Source organism: Pholis gunnellus (assembly GCF_910591455.1).
Source record: "Pholis gunnellus genome assembly, chromosome: 21".
In the NCBI taxonomy this organism is placed as follows: domain Eukaryota; kingdom Metazoa; phylum Chordata; class Actinopteri; order Perciformes; family Pholidae; genus Pholis; species Pholis gunnellus.
In genome coordinates, this window is record NC_136548.1 from 4,295,523 (window position 1) to 4,314,676 (window position 19,154).

At 46.9% G+C, this 19,154-nt stretch overlaps 4 protein-coding genes across 5 annotated transcripts; 2 read left to right on the plus strand and 2 right to left on the minus strand.

Annotated features, from left to right (window-relative positions):
• Positions 1-300: 300 nt before the first annotated feature.
• LOC306713212 (butyrophilin subfamily 1 member A1) lies at positions 301-4,663 on the minus strand (the record flags this gene model as incomplete). Its single annotated transcript, XM_079182860.1, has 10 exons — positions 4,533-4,663; positions 2,838-2,931; positions 2,653-2,751; positions 2,472-2,579; positions 2,190-2,348; positions 1,819-1,959; positions 1,599-1,650; positions 1,225-1,251; positions 954-980; positions 301-860 (listed from the first exon to the last, which is right to left on the minus strand). Exons 2-10 carry the CDS (start codon positions 2,898-2,900, stop codon positions 301-303), a joined length of 1,236 nt encoding a protein of 411 aa, XP_079038986.1. The 5' UTR covers positions 2,901-2,931; positions 4,533-4,663.
• Positions 4,664-5,492: 829 nt separating this feature from the next.
• Positions 5,493-9,999, plus strand: LOC306713003 (uncharacterized protein). The gene is made up of 16 exons (XM_079182513.1): positions 5,493-5,592; positions 5,912-6,019; positions 6,244-6,319; positions 6,456-6,612; positions 6,784-6,829; positions 6,942-7,000; positions 7,162-7,197; positions 7,384-7,436; positions 7,553-7,685; positions 8,179-8,393; positions 8,466-8,511; positions 8,615-8,680; positions 8,771-8,830; positions 8,926-9,011; positions 9,187-9,277; positions 9,369-9,999. Exons 1-15 carry the CDS (start codon positions 5,556-5,558, stop codon positions 9,263-9,265), a joined length of 1,257 nt encoding a protein of 418 aa, XP_079038639.1. The 5' UTR covers positions 5,493-5,555; the 3' UTR covers positions 9,266-9,277; positions 9,369-9,999.
• On the minus strand, positions 9,540-11,599 carry LOC306713004 (histone H3.3A). The gene is made up of 4 exons (XM_079182514.1): positions 11,501-11,599; positions 10,577-10,714; positions 10,285-10,438; positions 9,540-10,195 (listed from the first exon to the last, which is right to left on the minus strand). The coding sequence occupies exons 2-4, from the start codon at positions 10,702-10,704 to the stop codon at positions 10,067-10,069; spliced, it is 411 nt and encodes a 136-aa protein (XP_079038640.1). The 5' UTR covers positions 10,705-10,714; positions 11,501-11,599; the 3' UTR covers positions 9,540-10,066.
• Positions 11,600-11,743: 144 nt separating this feature from the next.
• On the plus strand, positions 11,744-19,123 carry unk (unk zinc finger). Of its 2 annotated transcripts, none has more exons than XM_079182512.1 (15): positions 11,744-12,359; positions 12,892-13,101; positions 13,890-14,066; positions 14,185-14,315; positions 15,323-15,458; positions 15,551-15,668; positions 15,759-15,843; positions 15,941-16,248; positions 16,360-16,425; positions 16,588-16,771; positions 16,890-16,991; positions 17,086-17,271; positions 17,355-17,540; positions 17,675-17,935; positions 18,576-19,123. In XM_079182512.1, exons 1-15 carry the CDS (start codon positions 12,211-12,213, stop codon positions 18,662-18,664), a joined length of 2,388 nt encoding a protein of 795 aa, XP_079038638.1. In that variant the 5' UTR covers positions 11,744-12,210; the 3' UTR covers positions 18,665-19,123. The 2 variants fall into 2 exon arrangements, with proteins under 2 accessions (XP_079038638.1, XP_079038637.1); XM_079182511.1 differs by having other exon boundaries at positions 17,355-17,536.
• The last annotated feature ends 31 nt before the right edge of the window (positions 19,124-19,154 follow it).

The following is a 19,154-nucleotide window of genomic DNA, read 5'->3' on the forward strand; positions in this document are numbered from 1 at the left end:
GTATGATAACTGTTGGGTTGATGGCATTTCAGACATTTCATCCTTACAATACAAATAGTCAAACACTGTTTGTCTCCATGAAAGCAGAGTAACAGAAAGTGAAATGCAGAATGATGGTGGTTCTCGTCCCTGTGTGACCTCACACGGCGACCCCTGCAGGAGGAGTCCGACCCCGAGTCCAGAACCAGCACAGGAGGTTCAAAAATCACTACACGGACCAGAATAAAAGCACAGACTCTGCGGGCAGCTGAGGATCAGGACTGAGGATGTGTGTGTGTGTGTGTGTGTGTTTTGAGCGGTTCAGTTCCAGAGGCAGGGCCCGGGGCAGAGGCACGGCTGTCTGATGTCCGCAGGCCTTATCACCAGGTCTTTGACCACCTCCACAGTTCCGAACACGGGGTACAGTTCCTCTGTGAACTTCTCGTTGTAGGTGTACAGGTGGGAGCGCTTCTCTGCGTCGTAGAAGGACAGCTGGCCCAGCTCATAGTCCAGGTACACCCCTACTCTCCGGGGCACCAGGCTCCGCGGCAGCGGGGCGGCGGGCACCGTCAGGGCTTTAAGATCCGTGCCCCTCTCCAGCCGCAGCGTCAGGTAGCCCGTGTCGGTGGTGAGCGAGCGGAAGCCCTGCCTCGCCGCGGATGCCTTGGCCACGCCCAGCCGCCAGTCCCGCTCGCCCACCTCCACCTCCCAGTAGTGGCGTCCGGAGGCGTAGCCCTCTCGGCCCGTGGCGCACCACCAGCCGTCGAAGCGGCGCCGGCACCGCGGGGCCTCGCGGCGCTCCAGGCCGCAGCGCATGCGCTTGTCGTCACCGGAGATGAGCAGGTCTGCGTTGGCCGAGTCAGAGTCCAGAGTGACGTCCTCTGTTACAGAGCGGGGAGGGGAGCATATTACACATCTGATAACAGACTATAACGAGGATCAGAGAGGATTTGATTGCTTATGGTTTTTCATACCTGCAGCATCGCAAATCCAATTCCACACTGTAAAGAAGAAGAGAAACTCAAACATCAGAAGTGAGCCAACACAAGTAGAAATACAAAAAAAGTTTATATCATGTTTATCATTAAGGTTTATCATCATGTTTATCATTACGGTAAAAGACAATATATTGTGATATATAGTCGTTTTTAGATCATATCACCACAGTCCACAGATTGATCACGAATGAAACTACAGTAATTGTGAGTTGCAGCCCAGCCCCTAACTTGGTGATGTTCTACTCACCACTGTGGGGGATGTAGCGGACGGCGTCTGAAAAGAAGAAAGGGATTACTGTGATCACAAGGAGGCCATCAAGAGTTCCATTCAGATCCTCCCTCATGCTGCCCTCCCAGCTTGCTTTCACGCACTATCCTATAATCACATATCGATCCCGATTAGTTCTAAGTGACTCATCAAGTTCCACTCCTGCTAAAGAGGTTGATTAGGTGCACACACACACACACACACACACACACACACACACACACACACACAATGTGGTGGGCTTTTCAGTATCGTCAGCGCTGACGGACTTCTTTATAACTTGGTTTTGTTTAAGGCTTCTTTATCTTTAACACTTTCCCGAGTTAACAAGAGATGTTTTAGAATGCACTCACCGATCTTCTGGCTCCTCTGCTTCCTCACCAGCCATTGCTTAGTCACGTCCTCCTAAAAACACACACACGTAAAGGCACGTGAATAAAAACAATGCAGCACAAAGGTGGGCTTTACAATGATGATGGAGAAATAAGCCAGACTGGATGTCGTGCAGCACGTAAACATTACACTGCTTATCTTATCAATGGTAATAGATTCAAGTGGAGAAAGTGGACAGACCTTGACTGGGCTGTCGGCGTTCATCACGGCCAGCATGACGAGCTCCACGGCTGGGAGCAGGTTGGGGAGACGGCCCCTCTTCCACTGGAACTCCAGGTCGTCCAGCATCATGAGCACGGGTTCACCCGGCCACACGGTGGGCTGGAGAGGGTGAGCGAGTTGGAGACAACGAACATGGATCAGTGTTACTCATCGAGGTGTTTCCTATCAACACCAGCGCGCACCTGAGTATGATGGGATGATTGTCAAGGGCGAGGTTTAGCTTAATCATCTTTATCAGAACTGGGTCAGGCTTTAATCGCCGACTGGCCACGTAGGCTCCGCGGGGGGGAAAGCTGCAGCACATCGCCCCCACGCCATCCTACAGTCACCTGAGGTCTGCTTTTGATCCCCCGCGTCCAGTCCATGATGACTCTTTTGTGGGGCCCCATGTCGCACTCCCCCCCGGCATCCAGCATGCAGAGGAGGTGTCCCTTCCAGTCTTTCTTCTGTGGTTTCTCATGCTGGTAGTCAGACAGGATCATCCTCGGCTGGACACACACATTGAAGTGGAGCCGCAACGATTAGTGGGTTGACACAAACATAATCGGCAACCAAAAAACCATCATTGATCAACTTATTTCGACATCAACAGCACCAACTGTAGATCGTACCTGTACTCTCTTCTCCAACACAGCGGCCCACTCCACGATGAAATCGCGACACACACCGGCCGGCCAGATGTCCTCACTGGTCCAGATGTGGCCGAGGATGTTTGACCTCTAGGGCACAGCACAAAATATAGATGAGATATATCCTGCGGATGCATGCTTGTCGAGGAGAAGGAGAGCTCACCTGGCAAATTTTGTTGAGTTCTCGGGCCAATTCCATGATAAATAACTGACTCTCCACCAGCGGCTCCTTCCTCTCAAGTTTCACTCGCTTACGAGACTCCTGCAGCAAAGAAAAGGTTTAAGAAATGTAGCACTTGCAACAAATGTTGTGCCTTTGGAGGAGAACAGAGTCGCATGACCCTATACCTTGAGTCGGATCTTGAGCTTTTTGGCTGGCTCGATGAGGAACTGCAGGCAGTCCTTCATCATGCTGGTACAGCCGGAGAGGGAGGCGGATGCCCTGTGGTACAATAATACAAGATAAAAAAAAAGCTTTAGTACGCTGGCACACACTCTGTCCAGAGCTGGAGCTGAAGTGCAGCTGACTGGGCTCGCGTCACCCACACAAATCGATGAGAGAGCAGAAATCTGTAATTTATGAGAGGTGGCAAAAAGGTATGGTATGCATGGAGAGAGAGAGAGAGCAAGAGAGAGAGAGAGAGAGAGAAAAGCACTGCAGAACTTTCATCCCAGCTCTGCACTGGCAGTCCTCAGAGAGATCATTATTAGGCACTCTGAGCTATCATTATGTGAGAGGGGGGGGGGGACCCACGCTTGGTGAGAGAGTAAAAAGAGACAGCCCACCCACTCAAAACACACACACACAACCTGAAAGAGAGAGGCAAAATGTAGAAACCAGGCCAAAAAAAGACATGTATTGCACAGTAACAGGATTCCCTGTCGTGTGTGGGTCGATGCATCTCGATCATGGCCTTGAAATTGGAAATGTATTCCCAAAGAGATGCGAGACAGCAGCGCAGAGCACTTTTAAAAAAAAATAATCACTGCAGAGGGTGCAGGGGGGGGTGCTTTGGACCGGTTTGCTGTTGATTCAGCAGTCCACCTCTCTGAAGGGGATTTGCTGTTCTTTCTTGTGATGGAGGGGCAGCAGCCGAGCCAAAGGATGCCGGTATTGACTTCCCAAGGACTGAAGACAGAATATATGGGACGGAGAGTTTGATGACTTTTGGCAAAGAAAATGCATCTAACTGGAGGACGGTCAGGACTGAGAGTTTACCTTTTAGTGAGCAATATTAGACCGCATCTGTGAGAATATGATACAAACATGAATGCGTTTTTATGAAGTTTGTGGCTATTTTCCACCATGATGGTGGTCACCAAGTACAACGACTTGAAAGGGCACACTGTGGTCAACGTTTGTTACATAATTGCAACATTTGAAAGAGCAATGTGTCAATGCAAGTGGTCCATATGAACTTAAGAGACCATGGCACGTGCCACTGAGCCTGTTAACTGATTTAGTAGATAACTCTAGACCTATTGCTCAATGTGAAATACATGAAAAAGAAGGGAATATACCACAGCATGACTTGCCTATCGAAAGTCTCCATAGCAACTCCTGGTTACATAGAGGGTTTATTGTTTTGCAGTGAAGGGAGAGCGTGTATGTGGGAGAGGAGCAGGAAGATTTAGAGGAAATCCAGGATTACCTCCGGTGCTATTGCTGTACACAGCCACGTATAGACGTTCTATCTTGGAACTGACAGACCAGCATGCAAGTCAGCATCAAAACAAGACCGTAGTACACCGCGCGCCACAAACATAACACATAATAGGGAACGTATTATTCTATAATATCTGACAGACCGTCAAATATCAACATAGGTCTACATTTTGGGGTTAGTCTCTATTATTCCGTCGTCAAAATGTATCATTTTCAAATGCTTGTGCTACGAATAAAGATTCCTCGTGCGCATGAGACTGTTTTCCAAAGATGGGCAACAACCACGAACATGCAGACAATTAATTGTTATTTAATTACGCCCATAGGCAGCTGCTAAAATGAACGTTTTGTGAAAAAAAAAAAGGTTAAAGTCTGACCTTGTTATGGGAGAATTTTCTTTTCCGCAGACAACTTTGCGCAGCTCCTCGGAGATGTTTTCGCTAAACTCGGACTCACTCGGCGCTCCGAGCTCCTTCGGAGATGCGCCGCTTGCATCCGCTCTTCCTCTGAGGCGGGTGAGACGGAGCGCGCGCTCTTATGTGCCACCGAGCTGCAGCTTGAAAGAAGAGCCGCGAGAGGCCGCCATAGCTTCACCCACACTGATACCTCCTGCCAGGTAGTCACACAGTCTGTCTTGTATATTCATTTTTGGTTTATGTTTGACTAAACTTAGCACCGTTACAAGCTCTCAGTAAACAGTTTGAAGCGCCATTAGCTAATAGTCAATGTCTATCTCGTGCTAACGATGTCTTGTGCCTATGGCGGTTAGCTAAAAGAAAAAGTAAGTGGGTTAGCTTAAAGCAATGTATTATCATATAGCCTATCATTATTTATTCTTTTAATTAGCTGTGAATTTGTAGTGGTGGTGGATAGGCCTAACGTTACTTCATTTTTTCTTTAAACAGTCCTGCATTTTTGTAAAAAACAACAACCCCAAAACATGTACAACAACCCTTACAACATGTAATAAGCCTCTGTAGCGAAGCATAGCTCTGTGTTAGCTACGTTTCAGTCTAAAATAAAACATTAGCAAATAAACCGCGCTAATTTTGATATATACGGTTACATTGTATATATTATAATGAGTCTCTGAAGGCAGCACGACCGCTTTCAGGTGTGGAAGCAGACGTCGCCACAGCCAATACACACTTCATATCTCGATACATTTTCATTTCGAGGCACAGAGGTTGTATACAAGCCTCCTACGTTGTTTATTTCAAAGACAAACTAAAGTGGTTTATCCAGTTCACCCCGGCTCTCTGTGGCAGGTAGCCTGCTGAGGAATGGGAGGGTGTCTCGTGAGTTAGGGAGGCTACACGGAAGTAGAATTACAGCGCGTGTCGCTGTGCTTTAATGACAGGAGGCTTCGCGTGTCTGTTGACTCAGCTGGTCCACCAAACATGTCTCCAAAAGACCCTCTACTCGGCACTCTCAAAGGTAGGGATTTATAATAGAATGCACAATAAAAACGTGCTCGTTATTGGAATAAAAATACTGGATGCATGTTTCGGAGGCAGCCGATTGCTTAATATCCGCGCGTATTATGCCGAAATGCTCACTAAACGAACAAACGAACGACTTTGAGTTTTTGTTTTGTTTTCTTCCAGTACGTTTTATATTCTGCACAGCATCTTCTGTAGTCTCGCTGATGTGTGAAATGGCGATGATGATCACGCAGGTTAAAGGAAAATTGTGCATATTTTTGGTCATGCAACAGATCAACAGTCAAATTGCAATTTTTTATTTCCTCTCCCAGTGTGTGTCCTGAACCTGCAGTCCAGTGGAGGGACTGTGTCAGACACCAACCCTCACCTTGCCTCCTGCTGTGAGCTTCTGGAGCTGGTCCTCAGGAAGGGGCTCCAACGTCAGTATCCCATAATATGTACTTACCTGAAAAAAATGCCACATTTGTACATATTTATTCCAATGCGATACATGTTGCTGAGAGCAAATTGCTATATTGCAAGCTTGTATACCTGGCGTGCATATTTTGGGGTGTATTTTTAAAATCTTTATAATAACACAATAAACTACATGTAAAGTACATCTTTGCAGTACGGACTGAGTGCATGTTTGCTCTCCCTCCAGAACCAGTTCTCAGTCTGGTACACAGAGACTACTGGCAGTGTTTTGAACAGCTCACTCGCCAAGATGCCTGTGGCAGGTAACAGCATCCTGCTTACATTAGCTGTCTTTAACTTCATACTTCACACTGTAACAGACATCACGAATAAAAAATACAAAAATAGCACTATTTCAATCCTTGCTAATAGCTGTTGTCTGTGCTGATGTGTGTGCAGGCTGTCTGCCTTGTCCTTGGTGGTGGATCAGACCAGAGTGTGCAGGAAGCTGCTCTCGGCTCAGGGCCGGGGACGCTACCTGCTCAGACTGGCCCTCATCCGCAAGGCTCTGCCACAGTTCATCACACACCTGCTGCACACACCCAGAGTCCTGGAGGTCAGATACATTTTCTGTGATACAGTATATTTAGTTATTGCTATTGGTGCCTTTTTCTTTTCTGGTGCTGCCCGTGCGTGTCTTTTCCTGGCACTGTTAGATGCCCATTGCTGCTGAGTCTCACTAATAAACTGAAACCGCTTCAGTTCATACTATGTCTCTCCCCTCCAGTGGTACAGCCCAGAAGTGTCAATCCTCAGGAATGAGCAATTTATGGGTGAGGCTTTTTACTTGATTGCTTTCACCTAACGCTGAGCAAAGCTGAGGAAGTTCTTGTCACCGCTGGCATTCGGTGTCCAGCATCATCACCGCTGTTCTCTGCCTTCCAGAGCCGTTCATGTCGCTGCTGCTGGTCCTCTCTCACATGGACTTCAAACTGGACATGCAGGTCAGTTCAGCTCCTTTTTATTTATGCCGTTAAAAACTGCAAATGTGCTGAGTAAACATTTTTCAAACTTTTCGAGCCACACAGGATTTTCCTCCAACACGACATTGTCTTTTAAATAATTTTGATCTAAACTAATTAGCACCTCCGATCTCTTTACACAGAATTGCAGTTTTCTGGATGAGAGCTGGCTCCTACCGGTAATAAAAAAACAAAACAAATGATTATTGTTTTGGAACACTCAGCATCACTAAATATTATTATGGATTTTAGTCGCAATGGGAACTTTAAGATCTCTGGAAAGATCTCACAAGCGGGACACATTGCAGAGAGATGATTAGCAGATTGTGAGAGACGGTCGTTTAATTGTTTCCATTTGTTTCCAGGTTTGTGAGACATATGAAGTGGTGCCCTGTCGGGAGGTGGGGATGGTGTTGAGGTTTGTATCGTCCGCCGCTCTACAAAGTACTTTCTATCCATCAAGCATATCTACTCGCATCTACTCATCCGTCCAACCTGCTGCATCACCTCCCTCCGTCTCTGTCTGCCTCTCAGGTATCTTAGTGGACGTGTCTTCGTCCTCGACCTGATGCCTGGCAGTCAGGCTCACGTCGACAAGTTTATCTCCCCTGGTGACATCATTGATCAGATCAACGGCACCTCGCTGAGGAATTCCAAGAATAAACAGGTATCCTCACACATGCAGTGTCATATATTAAAGTCATAAGGCTCATAGACATCACGTCTGTTTCTATGTCACCATAGTGTAGCTGGTATCAACAGACGCTGTTACATTTGATTTTTTTAATAATTCCTATAGTCAAGCACTCATTTCCATCCCTACTTGTTAAGACACCTCCCTAGGGTTGCACTAACTAACTTACACGTTATCATTTTAATTAGTATATGTAATTTGGGGACATTCATTAAATTCTAAACGGGTGCAAAAAAACAAGTCACACGGCTCCGTTATGACGGTGTGCGAGTTCTCACTGCAGCCCTGTTTAGTACATTAGATTCTATGCACATGGAACCCATGACACTGGCCAGGCACACCCTTGACAAACCCTATACGTGTTTGCATTAATTAGAAATTAAAAACACCTGCTGCTCTCAAAATGTATACATTTGCTGTTGGACAAGCCTTCATGATTGGTTGCATGGTTTTCGGTTTCTCTCAGGCCGGTGTGGTTCTTTCCCGGCTGAAGGGCTGCCCCCTCTCCATCGGTGTTCTGCGGTGGCGGGCTCAGGATGGGACGGTGTACCGGCCCCTTGTCAAGCTCCTGCGGGCATTGAGGACAGAGAACCCCACCCTGCAGCTCGGTCCTGCTCCCTCCCAGCAGTCACCCCGCAAGGACCAGAAAACCTCTCCGTCACAGTGTCCCAAAGAGAGAAGGCAAGTTGGCCATCAAATTTAGGGAAGACTCTGCTAGGTGTACTCTTGACTGACCTACCTACCTCTCAACAGGATTGTGTACTTTGTGCAGTTCTTGGGAAAAGCAAACATTGGAATGGTAAATAATCGCCACTGCTTTACAATTAAATACATGTTCAATCTTTGTAGCGGTCTTAATCTTTTATATAACTGCTGCAATATCCGGTCTTATCCTTTCTTAGTGTGGGGGCAAAGAGGTGCTGCAGCTCGCCATTACACAAGTGTTGCAGAAAAACCTGCCCAGCAAGGTAATGTTATTGCACACACACCGCCTCAGGGCACATTGGCTTACAACACCCGTCAACATCAACATGAGCACAGTGTAATTTCTCCCACAGGACGTGCTCTTAGACATGAAGGAAACGCATTTGACGTGCACAGACCGAAACAGTAAATTGGTAAGCATGCGATAGTTACATGTTCAGCATGTCTTTGATATTGCCCGACATGGTCAGATTGAACAATGCTTTTTTTTTTTTTTTTTTTAAATCAGGAGTTGTTTGAGCACCACTACCCAGAGATTTCATGTGTAGGGAGATTTGGTCAACAGGACTACACAATATTTGCATTCTGCATGGCGTAAGTAGTACCGCTGCCACTATGACTGGTGTCTGTATCGTTTCGAGCATTCAATCCCACACAGCCATATTAATCACAGGTCTCCATAGAGACATGTGATGCGATACATAAGCTATCAAGTCAGTTGTCATTGGTTGAGTTTCTCATTCAAGCGTGTGATTGGCTCGCTTCACAGAGACTCCCCAGAGACCCCTCAGTCCACAGGCTTCTGCTGTGTTGCACTCAGAGCAGCACAAAGGAGTGTGGGGAGATAGTCTACCGTATTGGTGAGGAACAGCAGCTGTGCATTCTACAGAGGCAAATTGTTACCTACATTTTAATAGACATTGAATTGTATGCCCATGTGTTTTCTTACAGCTACTGGCTTCAAGCATACAGAGTGGTTTGTATGACAACTCGGTGAAGTCAAAATCTTGTATTATGTCTGGTTGTAAATAAATGTAAAGTTTATGTAAACACCACATACTTATTTCCCAAATTCATTTCAATGAACTACATCACACAAGGCTTTCTACTCATAAAGACCTTTAATAGAAAGACACGCGACAACATTATCCATAAATAGTATTAAATGTAGCTGCCAAGGTTTATGTTGAAAAACATGTAAAAAGCAGTCCAGAAAAATACAGGGGGGGGGGGTGCCATGCTCCCAGTCACAGAGTGTAGAGTATCAACAGATACCGACACTGCAGTGAGACCGGCTGAGCAGGACATGCTGGCATTTTGTGATGAGTGGTAGGCGGGTGAAGAGACCCTGGACCCCCCAAAGAAGATGTGAAGAATTTATCCCTTAGACAACTCCCATCCCAAGGTGGAGCCTGATGGCCACAATGAGCTCGAAGGGTGGTGCGATGGCTGGAGTAATGACCCAATGGATGGAATACTAGGCAAGACACTCTTAACTGCACAACATTTCCAACTATCGTAAGTGTACTCAGGCTTGCGGAATGATTGATCTCGATCTAAAATACAAAAAATCCAAAGAAAACTTGTAAAAAATACCCAAGAAATAAAATGTCCACAAAAATGGTACGATAAATAGGATCATTTGCCGCTTAGGCCCTCTCTCCCCTTATCCTACGAGCCAGCTGGATGTCTTTGGGCATGATGGTGACCCGTTTGGCGTGGATGGCGCACAGGTTGGTGTCCTCAAACAGACCCACCAGATAAGCCTCACTGGCTTCCTGTTGAAAAGGAAAGGAAAAAAGGATTAGATTCATAGCAACTACCTTTGCCCCACTAGTACGTGCTTATGACTGATCTGGGTTTTTACCTGAAGAGCTCCGATAGCTGCACTCTGGAAACGCAGATCTGTCTTGAAATCCTGTGCAATTTCTCTCACCAGACGCTGGAAGGGCAGCTTGCGGATGAGCAACTCTGTGGACTTCTGGTAACGACGGATCTCCCTCAGAGCCACAGTTCCAGGTCTACACGAAATATTTTAGCACAGTATTAAGAATACGTATATATTTGACTTAACTAATTAAGTCAAATATTATGACAAAAGGAAACCAAGATTGTATGCCACACATTATGGTTTATGGCATGCAGTCTCTACACCCTACCTGTAACGATGGGGCTTCTTCACTCCTCCCGTGGACGGTGCGCTCTTCCTGGCTGCCTTGGTAGCGAGCTGCTTCCTTGGCGCCTTTCCTCCAGTAGATTTACGAGCAGTCTGCTTGGTACGTGCCATCTCGTACTAACTAAAAATGAAAATTATAACCAGTGGAATTAAAATCGGTCGCAATGATTTTCGGCAACAGGCTCACGTAGCAGCGCCAGGCCGCAAGGGTTCGGTAGTGACTACCAAGCTAAGATGCTAACCTGCCTAGCATACAGGCTAATCGTTCCCCTCCCCCCAGGCTGCACCACTGGGAGGCGTCGAGTTTGCTCCGGTAACGTTAAGTAACGACAAGTAAGACCGTAATAAAATCACAATAAACATGTCAGCGTTGATCACATATCAGTTTTTTTTTTAGCAATTAGCGCCGTAGATCATTTAAGTTACAATTATCTCACATATTCAAACGCAACCAGCGTCAAAACACTCGGTCCGTGAAACGTCCAACAGCTCAAGCCAGTGAGCCTGAGCTTCTCGGCCTCGCCATTTTATCAGTTTCTCATTTCACCCTGAGGCGACATTGCATCAATTCAGCGCAACATTAGCTCACACACAATTAACGCTTCATCAGCTGTCTGTGGGAAATATCCGGCTTCGATCTCGACGGTTTATTCTAGTAATTAAACTCGTGAACTAGGTCTAGTTTCGTTTTAACGAGCCATCGTTGACATTTAAGTCCAAAACATGAACTGTAAGATAATCCATTGTTCTATTTCGAGCTAACGCTAACGTTAGCATGTCGCCATGTTGGCCTGTTTGACAAACAATGCCTGCAAACAAACTTAACCCGCATATACAATTCAAATTATTATTGACATGTAGCTCGCGTAACGTTACATTATCGACAGGGTAAGGCTGTGATATTTACCTTTAGGACGTCGGTCGATATGAGACAGTTGCGGTTAGTGGCTGTTAAACAATATGTGACGAGAGCGGGCTGAGGCCGAGTATAAGTACTGTGTCGTGACGTCATGGTGAAACATTACGCCCTCATTGGTGCACAAACGTCAGTGGTGACAGCCTGTAATTACGATAAAGCAAATAATAAACCACAACGAGCTAAAAGCGCACTTTGGACCAATAGATAAAACCAAAACGAGTACAATGTTCAGTATTATACACACAATAATATTATTGGGATGATGGGAGTTTTTTTAATATATTGTAAATACTAGACATTCTGATCCACACTCCATACCAGTGAGAGGCGGTAATGCACTAAACCGTTGATTGCCAACCGCCTATAAACCTAAAAAAAGAAGAAGAACCCACACAAGTGAACATTGTAATGTCCCCAGGTTTTCTACAACCCATGAGTATGTAGCTCTGTTATGCAGTGTCACAGTGGAGGATCTAATGTCGTACGTGTCTCCAGATCTTCACAAACATTAGTTAAGTTATGATTGCTGTTCATACAGCTATGACTTCATGCCCCACAGTTCCGCCTTGTCCGCTACTACTTCCTCCTGCCTTGCGCAAGCTCACATCGTTGTAGAATGCGGATTTAGGAGCTAGTAAGACTAGCTAGCCAGTAAGCTAAAAACAAGCTTCTTGTTGTCAGGCTTCAAACGGGTAAAAATGTCTAAAACGCACGCACAGCCCCCGCCATCTTCGGCAGTGACGACTACCGGGGGACCCTCTTCGTCTTCTTCGTCTTCGCCCGCTGGGGGCTCGACATCTCCCGCAACCGTGTTGAACGTGCAGCCCGAGAAACCTCAACATTACACGTACGTAGCTAGTTAGCTGGGTTAGCATGCCAAATGTACACAACCTCACGTGTAGTTGCATACGATCAAACCACAGCTGAATTGTATTTTACGAGTGAGTTGTGAACTTCACATTCTTTAACATGACTGGGCCAAGCCTATTGAGCGATAACTTGCTTATTAACTGCAGCAGGTCTCGATAAAAGAGGCCTAACGTTAACGTACTCACTAAGAGTAGCCGTTTCTTACACGCTTTGTGCCACAGCACCGTTTAAGTCTGTGAACGTGTCTCACTGCTGTATGGACTTAATGTAAGTTTAGTTACATTGATTGTTAGCTTTCCGGAGGACCACGTTTGTCACAGTAGCAGAGAATAAGTGGAAGAATAAGGCTAAGACATATAGGGATCACTAGGAAAAGCATCACTGTGAGCAATGCTATTGAATATACTGTAAATAAATATAAATACACTATTACTTGCTTAAGAAACTTCAAAAGGCGGTTACACTTTCTAAGAAATGTGTTTCAATCTTGTTGCTCTCCTCTCCACCAGATATCTGAAGGAGTTCAGAACTGAGCAGTGCCCCCTGTTCGTCCAGCATAAGTGTACACAACACAGGCCCTTTTCCTGTTTCCACTGGCACTTCCTGAACCAGCGGCGCCGCAGACCCATCCGCAGGCGGGACGGGACCTTCAACTACAGCCCAGATGTGTACTGTACCAAATATGACGAGGGAACGGGCACCTGCCCCGATGGAGATGAGTGAGTGTGACGTACAAAGGCCGCTTCACATCGTGTTAGCTCTGCTTATCACGAGCCCCCCCTCATCAGAGCCTCGCATTCAACATAAACTATCTGGGACCTCTGTGTAGGGGATGTGTTCGTGTTGTTTTTTGCACTGAACCGGCCCACACCGTACATGGGAAGATTACGACTTGAATGTGAAACGTCTGGGTATATATTTGAGTATAAAAGTCAATTACGGTTAATTACCTGGTCTAAATGGTTAAATCTTGCTGGGATCCAAAGCCTTGTCTATGTCTCGTAACATTTGTCAGCTTTTACATTTGAATCCCGAATTGCTCAAGTGAATCACCAGAATGGGTGGAAAATTGCATGTCAATGGACCTTTTGGGCGAAAGACGGGGAAGGAAGGAGGACACACCCTGTCCTCAGTTAGAAGTCGAGCTGGAGGACAATCAGTGAGCATTAGCAGCTGAACAAAGCCATTCTCACACTCTTAGCAGAGCCCTTATGATCTGTTTGACACCCTATTGGACGAGGGGAATGTAAACAAAGGATGGAGGGAAGAGGGATGTCTACGATACGTGCTAATGAACCACTTGGTGGAGCGCTAAGGGAACATTGCTAAAGATTCCTCTTCCAGCTTATGTCTTAAAATGCCTAGTTGCAGAGAGTGGGAATTGATTACAGACTTTATAAAGGAAAAGTGAAGTGCTATTTGTATTTGTACGTTCTGGCAAGAATCATACAATGTTGTGTATGCATACTGTCTTTATGTTTGTGTCCATGTTGTCTCTGTGTTGCAGATGCCCATTTCTACATCGGACAGCAGGTGACACAGAGCGAAGGTACCACCTCCGCTACTACAAGACGGGATCGTGTATTCATGAAACGGACGCGAAAGGCCACTGTAGCAAAAACGGCTCCCACTGTGCCTTTGCCCACGGATCACATGACCTGCGCAGCCCTGTTTATGACATCAGGTGCCAAAATCAATTCATTTCACCACGTAACCAATCGACCTTTGACCTCCTATCAGTTTCTGTTTGTGTATTTGGTGCTGTAGTTGTTGACAGTCTCTTTACACTGCGAATTTCCCAGAGAAGTGCAGGTAATGGAGTGTCAGGGAGGCTCGGGGCCCACAGAGGGAGGTGGAGGAGACGGACAGTCGGGACAGGCAGCAAGCACAGCCCTCATAGAGAAGATACTGAGTGAGGAGCCACGCTGGCAAGGTAAGTCTGCTTTACAGCACTTTAACGCTCAGGCCGAAGGAAAGCCCCGTGTCCACACTGTGGACGTGTTGCTGACGGGTACCGGTGACACATGAACCAGGAAGTCCAGTCTGAGTAACTGATCCCTGACTTTGGAGGCTTATCCGATGCTAAAAGTGCACCGATATCTAAGACTCTAAACAGTGGCTACTATGTTATCTTTAATTGCGACAGTAGAAATATGGCGTTCGTGTTAAAAATGAATTTACCAGGAATGTGAAAGTCAGAAGAGGTTGAGTCAACTGTTTTTGCCGGACGACCCCGTGTGTCTTTTTTGGTGTGTTATTTTTGGTGTGTTATTTGTTCTGGAGCCCTCTGTGTTGGCACCTCCGCTGCATGGCAGGACTGGCCTCATTACTGAAAGAGACGTACATTTGGTCTGAATGCGGGCTTGCTTGAACTACGCGAGTTTTCAAAATTCATACATGTTATTCCCGTGATCTAAGACGGTCCAAAAGGTTTAGTAAACGTGAACAACTCTCTCCGAAATCCCCAAACTACAGCGCTAAAACTCAGGTGTGTTGTCATTAATATAAAGTGTGTAACTGCTCCGTAGACAATGAATTAGGAAAGATTTTAAAGATGATACTCCGTGCGCCTGGGGGAATGTTCTCAGTATACAGAGAACATTTTCTGTTTCACACTTTAATAGAATAAAACTAATATATTAAAAAATAAAATAAAAAAATAATGTAAACCTTCTGTGTGGGTCAGAGAGTAGCTCATGCTCACAGCTTTGATTGAACCTTTTTAGGCCATGGGAATAACACTGTAATGATTAATTACGGTGGGCTTCCCCTTTAAACCTTTTAAATGCAGTAAAGAAAACAAAAAAGCAGCCCCTCACTCCTTTTCTCTGTTTGAAGGCTCTCCAATCCTTTTTACTGTGAATCATCTGATCAGGTGACTCTTGATCACCTGCTCGCCTCATTGTCTCCTTCTGTGTCTCTTGGGTTTCAACTCCTTAGATAACAACTACGTGCTGTCCCACTACAAGACAGAGCTCTGTAAGAAACCACCTCGCCTGTGCCGTCAAGGCTACGCCTGTCCGTACTACCACAACAGCAAAGACCGGAGGCGCAGCCCCCACAAGCACAAATACAGGTAAAAGGAAAATATCTGAAGATGGTGCTATTGGTTTTTGCCCAGTTGCGATTGCGTTTCACAAAATGTGTTGTTTGCTCTTGCCGCCGCAGAGCGTTGCCTTGTCCAGCTGTGAAACAGAGTGAGGAGTGGGGGGATCCCAGTAAATGTGAGGGAGCAGAGGGATGCCAGTATTGCCACACGAGAACCGAACAGCAGTTCCACCCGGAGGTTTGTCTGCCTCAGCAAAGACCGTAATAGAACTTAGACCAGGAGTCACGAGAATATCAACGTGTGTTGATTTGCTCCTGTTTGTCACAGATCTATAAATCCACAAAGTGTAATGACATGCAGCAGTGTGGCAGCTGTCCCAGAGGGCCCTTCTGTGCCTTCGCTCATGTTGAAAGTAAGTCCTCCTCATACATTCTCAAGCCTGATGATTCATTTTACAATTCACCATTATATTCTGGATTGACAACATTGCCTTGCAAACCTTCCTCCAGGGCCCTTTGTTCCAGAGGAGCCCCCATTCCCCTCGCCAAGCTCCCCTCCACCCCCCAGACCTCCAGACCCTCTTCCGGCCCAGGAAGCTTCTTCAAGTCCCAGCAGACACCACATGGGGCACGGGCCTGGTTCTGTTTCTGGTTCGGACCCCTTCTCCCCGCCCGCGGGGTCTTGCATAGCGGAGCACGGCCTGCTGGGTAGTGTTCTGTCTCTGTGTGAGGACATGAGTGAGAGAGCGGAGCCTCGTTCTCCCTGGGCAGGAGAGGGAGGGTACGGCCGGGCGCCGGGATTTGAGAGGGAGGATCAGGTGAGGAGGACGGACGAAGAAATGGGATTGATATGAGAAAACTCATCTGTTGAATGATGTCAACGTTCCTACAAAATAACATATTCACTCTTATGTTGCTTGTGGTTTCAGGCGAAGCAAAGAAGTTTTGCTCTCGAGCAGCGCAACCGGGAATTGGCAACAGTACAAAGCAAACAGGTAAAGTGACAAACTCAAGTTGTTTGTTTTTTATGCTCTCTAAAAGTCTGCACACTTTCAGCTTGTTAATACTTGTTAATATGAATCTTGCCGCAAGGACGCATGAATAAACGTCACACTCTGTCCTTCAAAACACCACGTTGAATATTTGTTCTCCTTCAGGACTTGTTGGTGTTTCTGCCCGTGGGAAGCCCTTTGAGCCTGTCCTCCAGCATCCCTTCCAGTCTGGCCGCCACCCCACCCAGCCCCGCCCCTCTCGGACCCCTGGGATCCGGCGTCGCGTCGGGCATGAACGCCAACGCCTTGCCCTTTTACCCCACCAGTGAGACCGTGGAGTCAGTCGTCGGTAGGTGGAGATGTGCAAAAATTCTGAATCCACATTTGAAACGGTTGTGACGGTACACATGTAAAATAACTGTGGGTCTGATAATTAGCTGTGGTGTGTGTGTGTGTGTGTGTTATAGAGTCAGCCCTGGACGATCTGGACCTGAATGATTTTGGTGTGTCGGTGTTGGAGAGGAGCTTGGACAGCAGCTCTGCTATGCCCAGTGTGGGAGTTATGCTGGGTATTTCAAGGACACAAGAATGAAAATACCAACACAACATTTAGCAGTGTCCTTATGGACACAAACATAACTAATTGTTTGTCTCCATTTATAGGGGGAAGCCAGTTCCAGAGTTCTGCCCCAGTCAATATCCCCGGCTCCTTTAGCAGCTCCGCTCCTTTCAGCTCCCCGTCGCCGTCTCCCCCAATCAGACCGCACACCTCGCCGTTCTTCTCTACTCACCTGTCGCAACCCGGCCAATCAGAAAGCACCTTCTTGGGACCATCTCACAGCTCTTTAGGTTGGCAGAATGTGACTGAAGACATAAAGTGGGGTAGTGAGGGGTAATATGACTTTGCTTATATGTATTCTTTTCTTTTGCAGGTCTGAACGGTATGAGCACTAATATCTGGGAGCATTTTCCATCCGGCCAGGGCTCCCCGGGCACCCCCCCCACCCTCCTGCCCTCTGGCCCCGGTGCAGAGACCTCCAGGCTCAAGCAGGAGCTGGAGGAAGCTCACAGGGCCCTGAAGCAGTGGGGTCACAGCTGGAGACACACAGCTCAGGTAGGTAGGTTGGTAGCGGGGCACGTGTGCACACACGTCTGTGACCGTGCTGTTAACAAACACCCGCGTGTTTATACACGTTGCAACGGCTGGGGTAGAATTTCTTACAGTTTCAAATGAGCATTCCGTGTCTTGCAGTCGTGGGCCGCGCTGAAAGCGGATGCAGAGGAGTCGAAAGCCCACGCGGCGCGGTTAACCATGGAGGCCGAGAGAGCCAAGCAGGCCGAGGAGGAGGCGCAGAGACAGGCGTCTCTCCTGCAGGAGGCGCTGGAGAGCCTGAGGAGTGGAGACAACCCCCATCTAGCACTGCATCAACTCCAGCTGCTACACCGGCTGCCCTTGGAGTCAGTCCTCAGTTTGCAGGCTCAGCTCTGCAGCTGCTTACACGCTGTGGAACAGGTAATACCGCAGACGTGCATGTACTCCAGACCCGCACGGTGAACTGAAACATGTACGGCCTCAACATGTTCTGAGTCAGTTGTTTCCTCATCCGTCCATCCATCGCATGCGTCAACACTGGCTCTGTAGCTAATCGGTGCTTGCTAGCATTTTTTTTATGTAGTTAATAAGTGATACACAACAACGACAACCCATTAATCCCACATGATCACCCTCAACATGTTTTTTTTTTTACTATTTTGCTTATAAAATAATCTAGCAGTTATGTCTTTTTTACAGTGAAGTGTCAAAACTAATCCCAGAGCGCCACGTGTTGCCTTCAAATTGCTTACTTTGTAATTTGGGGCTGGCGTTTCGGCGGGAAAAGGAAAACTCTGTAGCCTCTTCAGCTCAGTCTTGCTTGCAGAACTGGTCTATTGTTTTTTGGCGCACTAGCACCCAAATTCCCTAATCCTTCTTTCTTTTCTGTTTTCTGTCGTCCCTCTTTTACCGTAGCTATATTCGCTGGTCGTTAGCGGCCTGGATTTTTAGATTTACTTTGCTCACAAAATAGCGGTGAACATTGTGTCTCGTCCCCTAAATCGTCCCAGCGTGCTTCAGTTTAAGAGGTCTAAATACGTTTTGCTCTGCGTTTTGCTAGGTGGTGTACAGGAAACAGAGACAGTGCTGTGTGACGTGTGGCGAGCAGGGCTCGGTGTCCCTGCCCTGTGGCCATGGACTACAGTGTGAGAGCTGCTCCGCCTCGACGGAGTGCCCGCTCTGCCCCGAACAGACCCTGGAGCAGCAGCTCTCTTGACCCCCCAACCCCACTCGGACCACCACCACAGATTCCAAACCAGTCGATCCTGATTCCACAGACACCAGCCTTGGATCTCAACCGCCATTCGAAATCATGTCGAGGTCATTTTATAATGTGGTAACAGCACAGGCGCGGATTTGGTTTTGTATTTTTAAGACGATATTTACTGATGAGCGACCAGCACAGGTCGCTAAGTGAAAGCTCTTAATGTGGAATTTAGAATTAATAATTTTTCTAGTGGTTACCTGCGGAACACCAGTACTTTTTTTACTAATGCTCTTGACCAGCAACACTGTTCTTTGCCCCTGTTCTGGATTTGTGAAGATAACTTCAAGACCTGCTGTTATTTCTTCTCTAAGCCCACCGATAAATCATTGACAGACGTTGTTCTCATCATATTTTGATATGTTTGAAAGTATA

Coding starts and splice junctions, on each gene's coding strand:
- LOC306713003 (XM_079182513.1), top strand. CDS start 5,556: ATGTCTCCAAAAGACCCTCTACTCGGCACTCTCAAAG. Junction 6,613..6,783: donor ACACACCCAGAGTCCTGGAG/GTCAGATACATT, acceptor TCTCCCCTCCAG/TGGTACAGCCCAGAAGTGTC. Junction 9,012..9,186: donor ATATTTGCATTCTGCATGGC/GTAAGTAGTACC, acceptor CTCGCTTCACAG/AGACTCCCCAGAGACCCCTC.
- unk (XM_079182511.1), top strand. CDS start 12,211: ATGTCTAAAACGCACGCACAGCCCCCGCCATCTTCGGCAGTGACGACT. Junction 14,316..15,322: donor TGAGGAGCCACGCTGGCAAG/GTAAGTCTGCTT, acceptor TCAACTCCTTAG/ATAACAACTACGTGCTGTCC. Junction 16,772..16,889: donor GACCGTGGAGTCAGTCGTCG/GTAGGTGGAGAT, acceptor TGTGTGTTATAG/AGTCAGCCCTGGACGATCTG.
- LOC306713004 (XM_079182514.1), bottom strand. CDS start 10,704: ATGGCACGTACCAAGCAGACTGCTCGTAAATCTACTGGAGGAAAGGCG. Junction 10,439..10,576: donor AAGAAGCCCCATCGTTACAG/GTAGGGTGTAGA, acceptor TATTTCGTGTAG/ACCTGGAACTGTGGCTCTGA. Junction 10,196..10,284: donor CAGCTATCGGAGCTCTTCAG/GTAAAAACCCAG, acceptor CCTTTTCAACAG/GAAGCCAGTGAGGCTTATCT.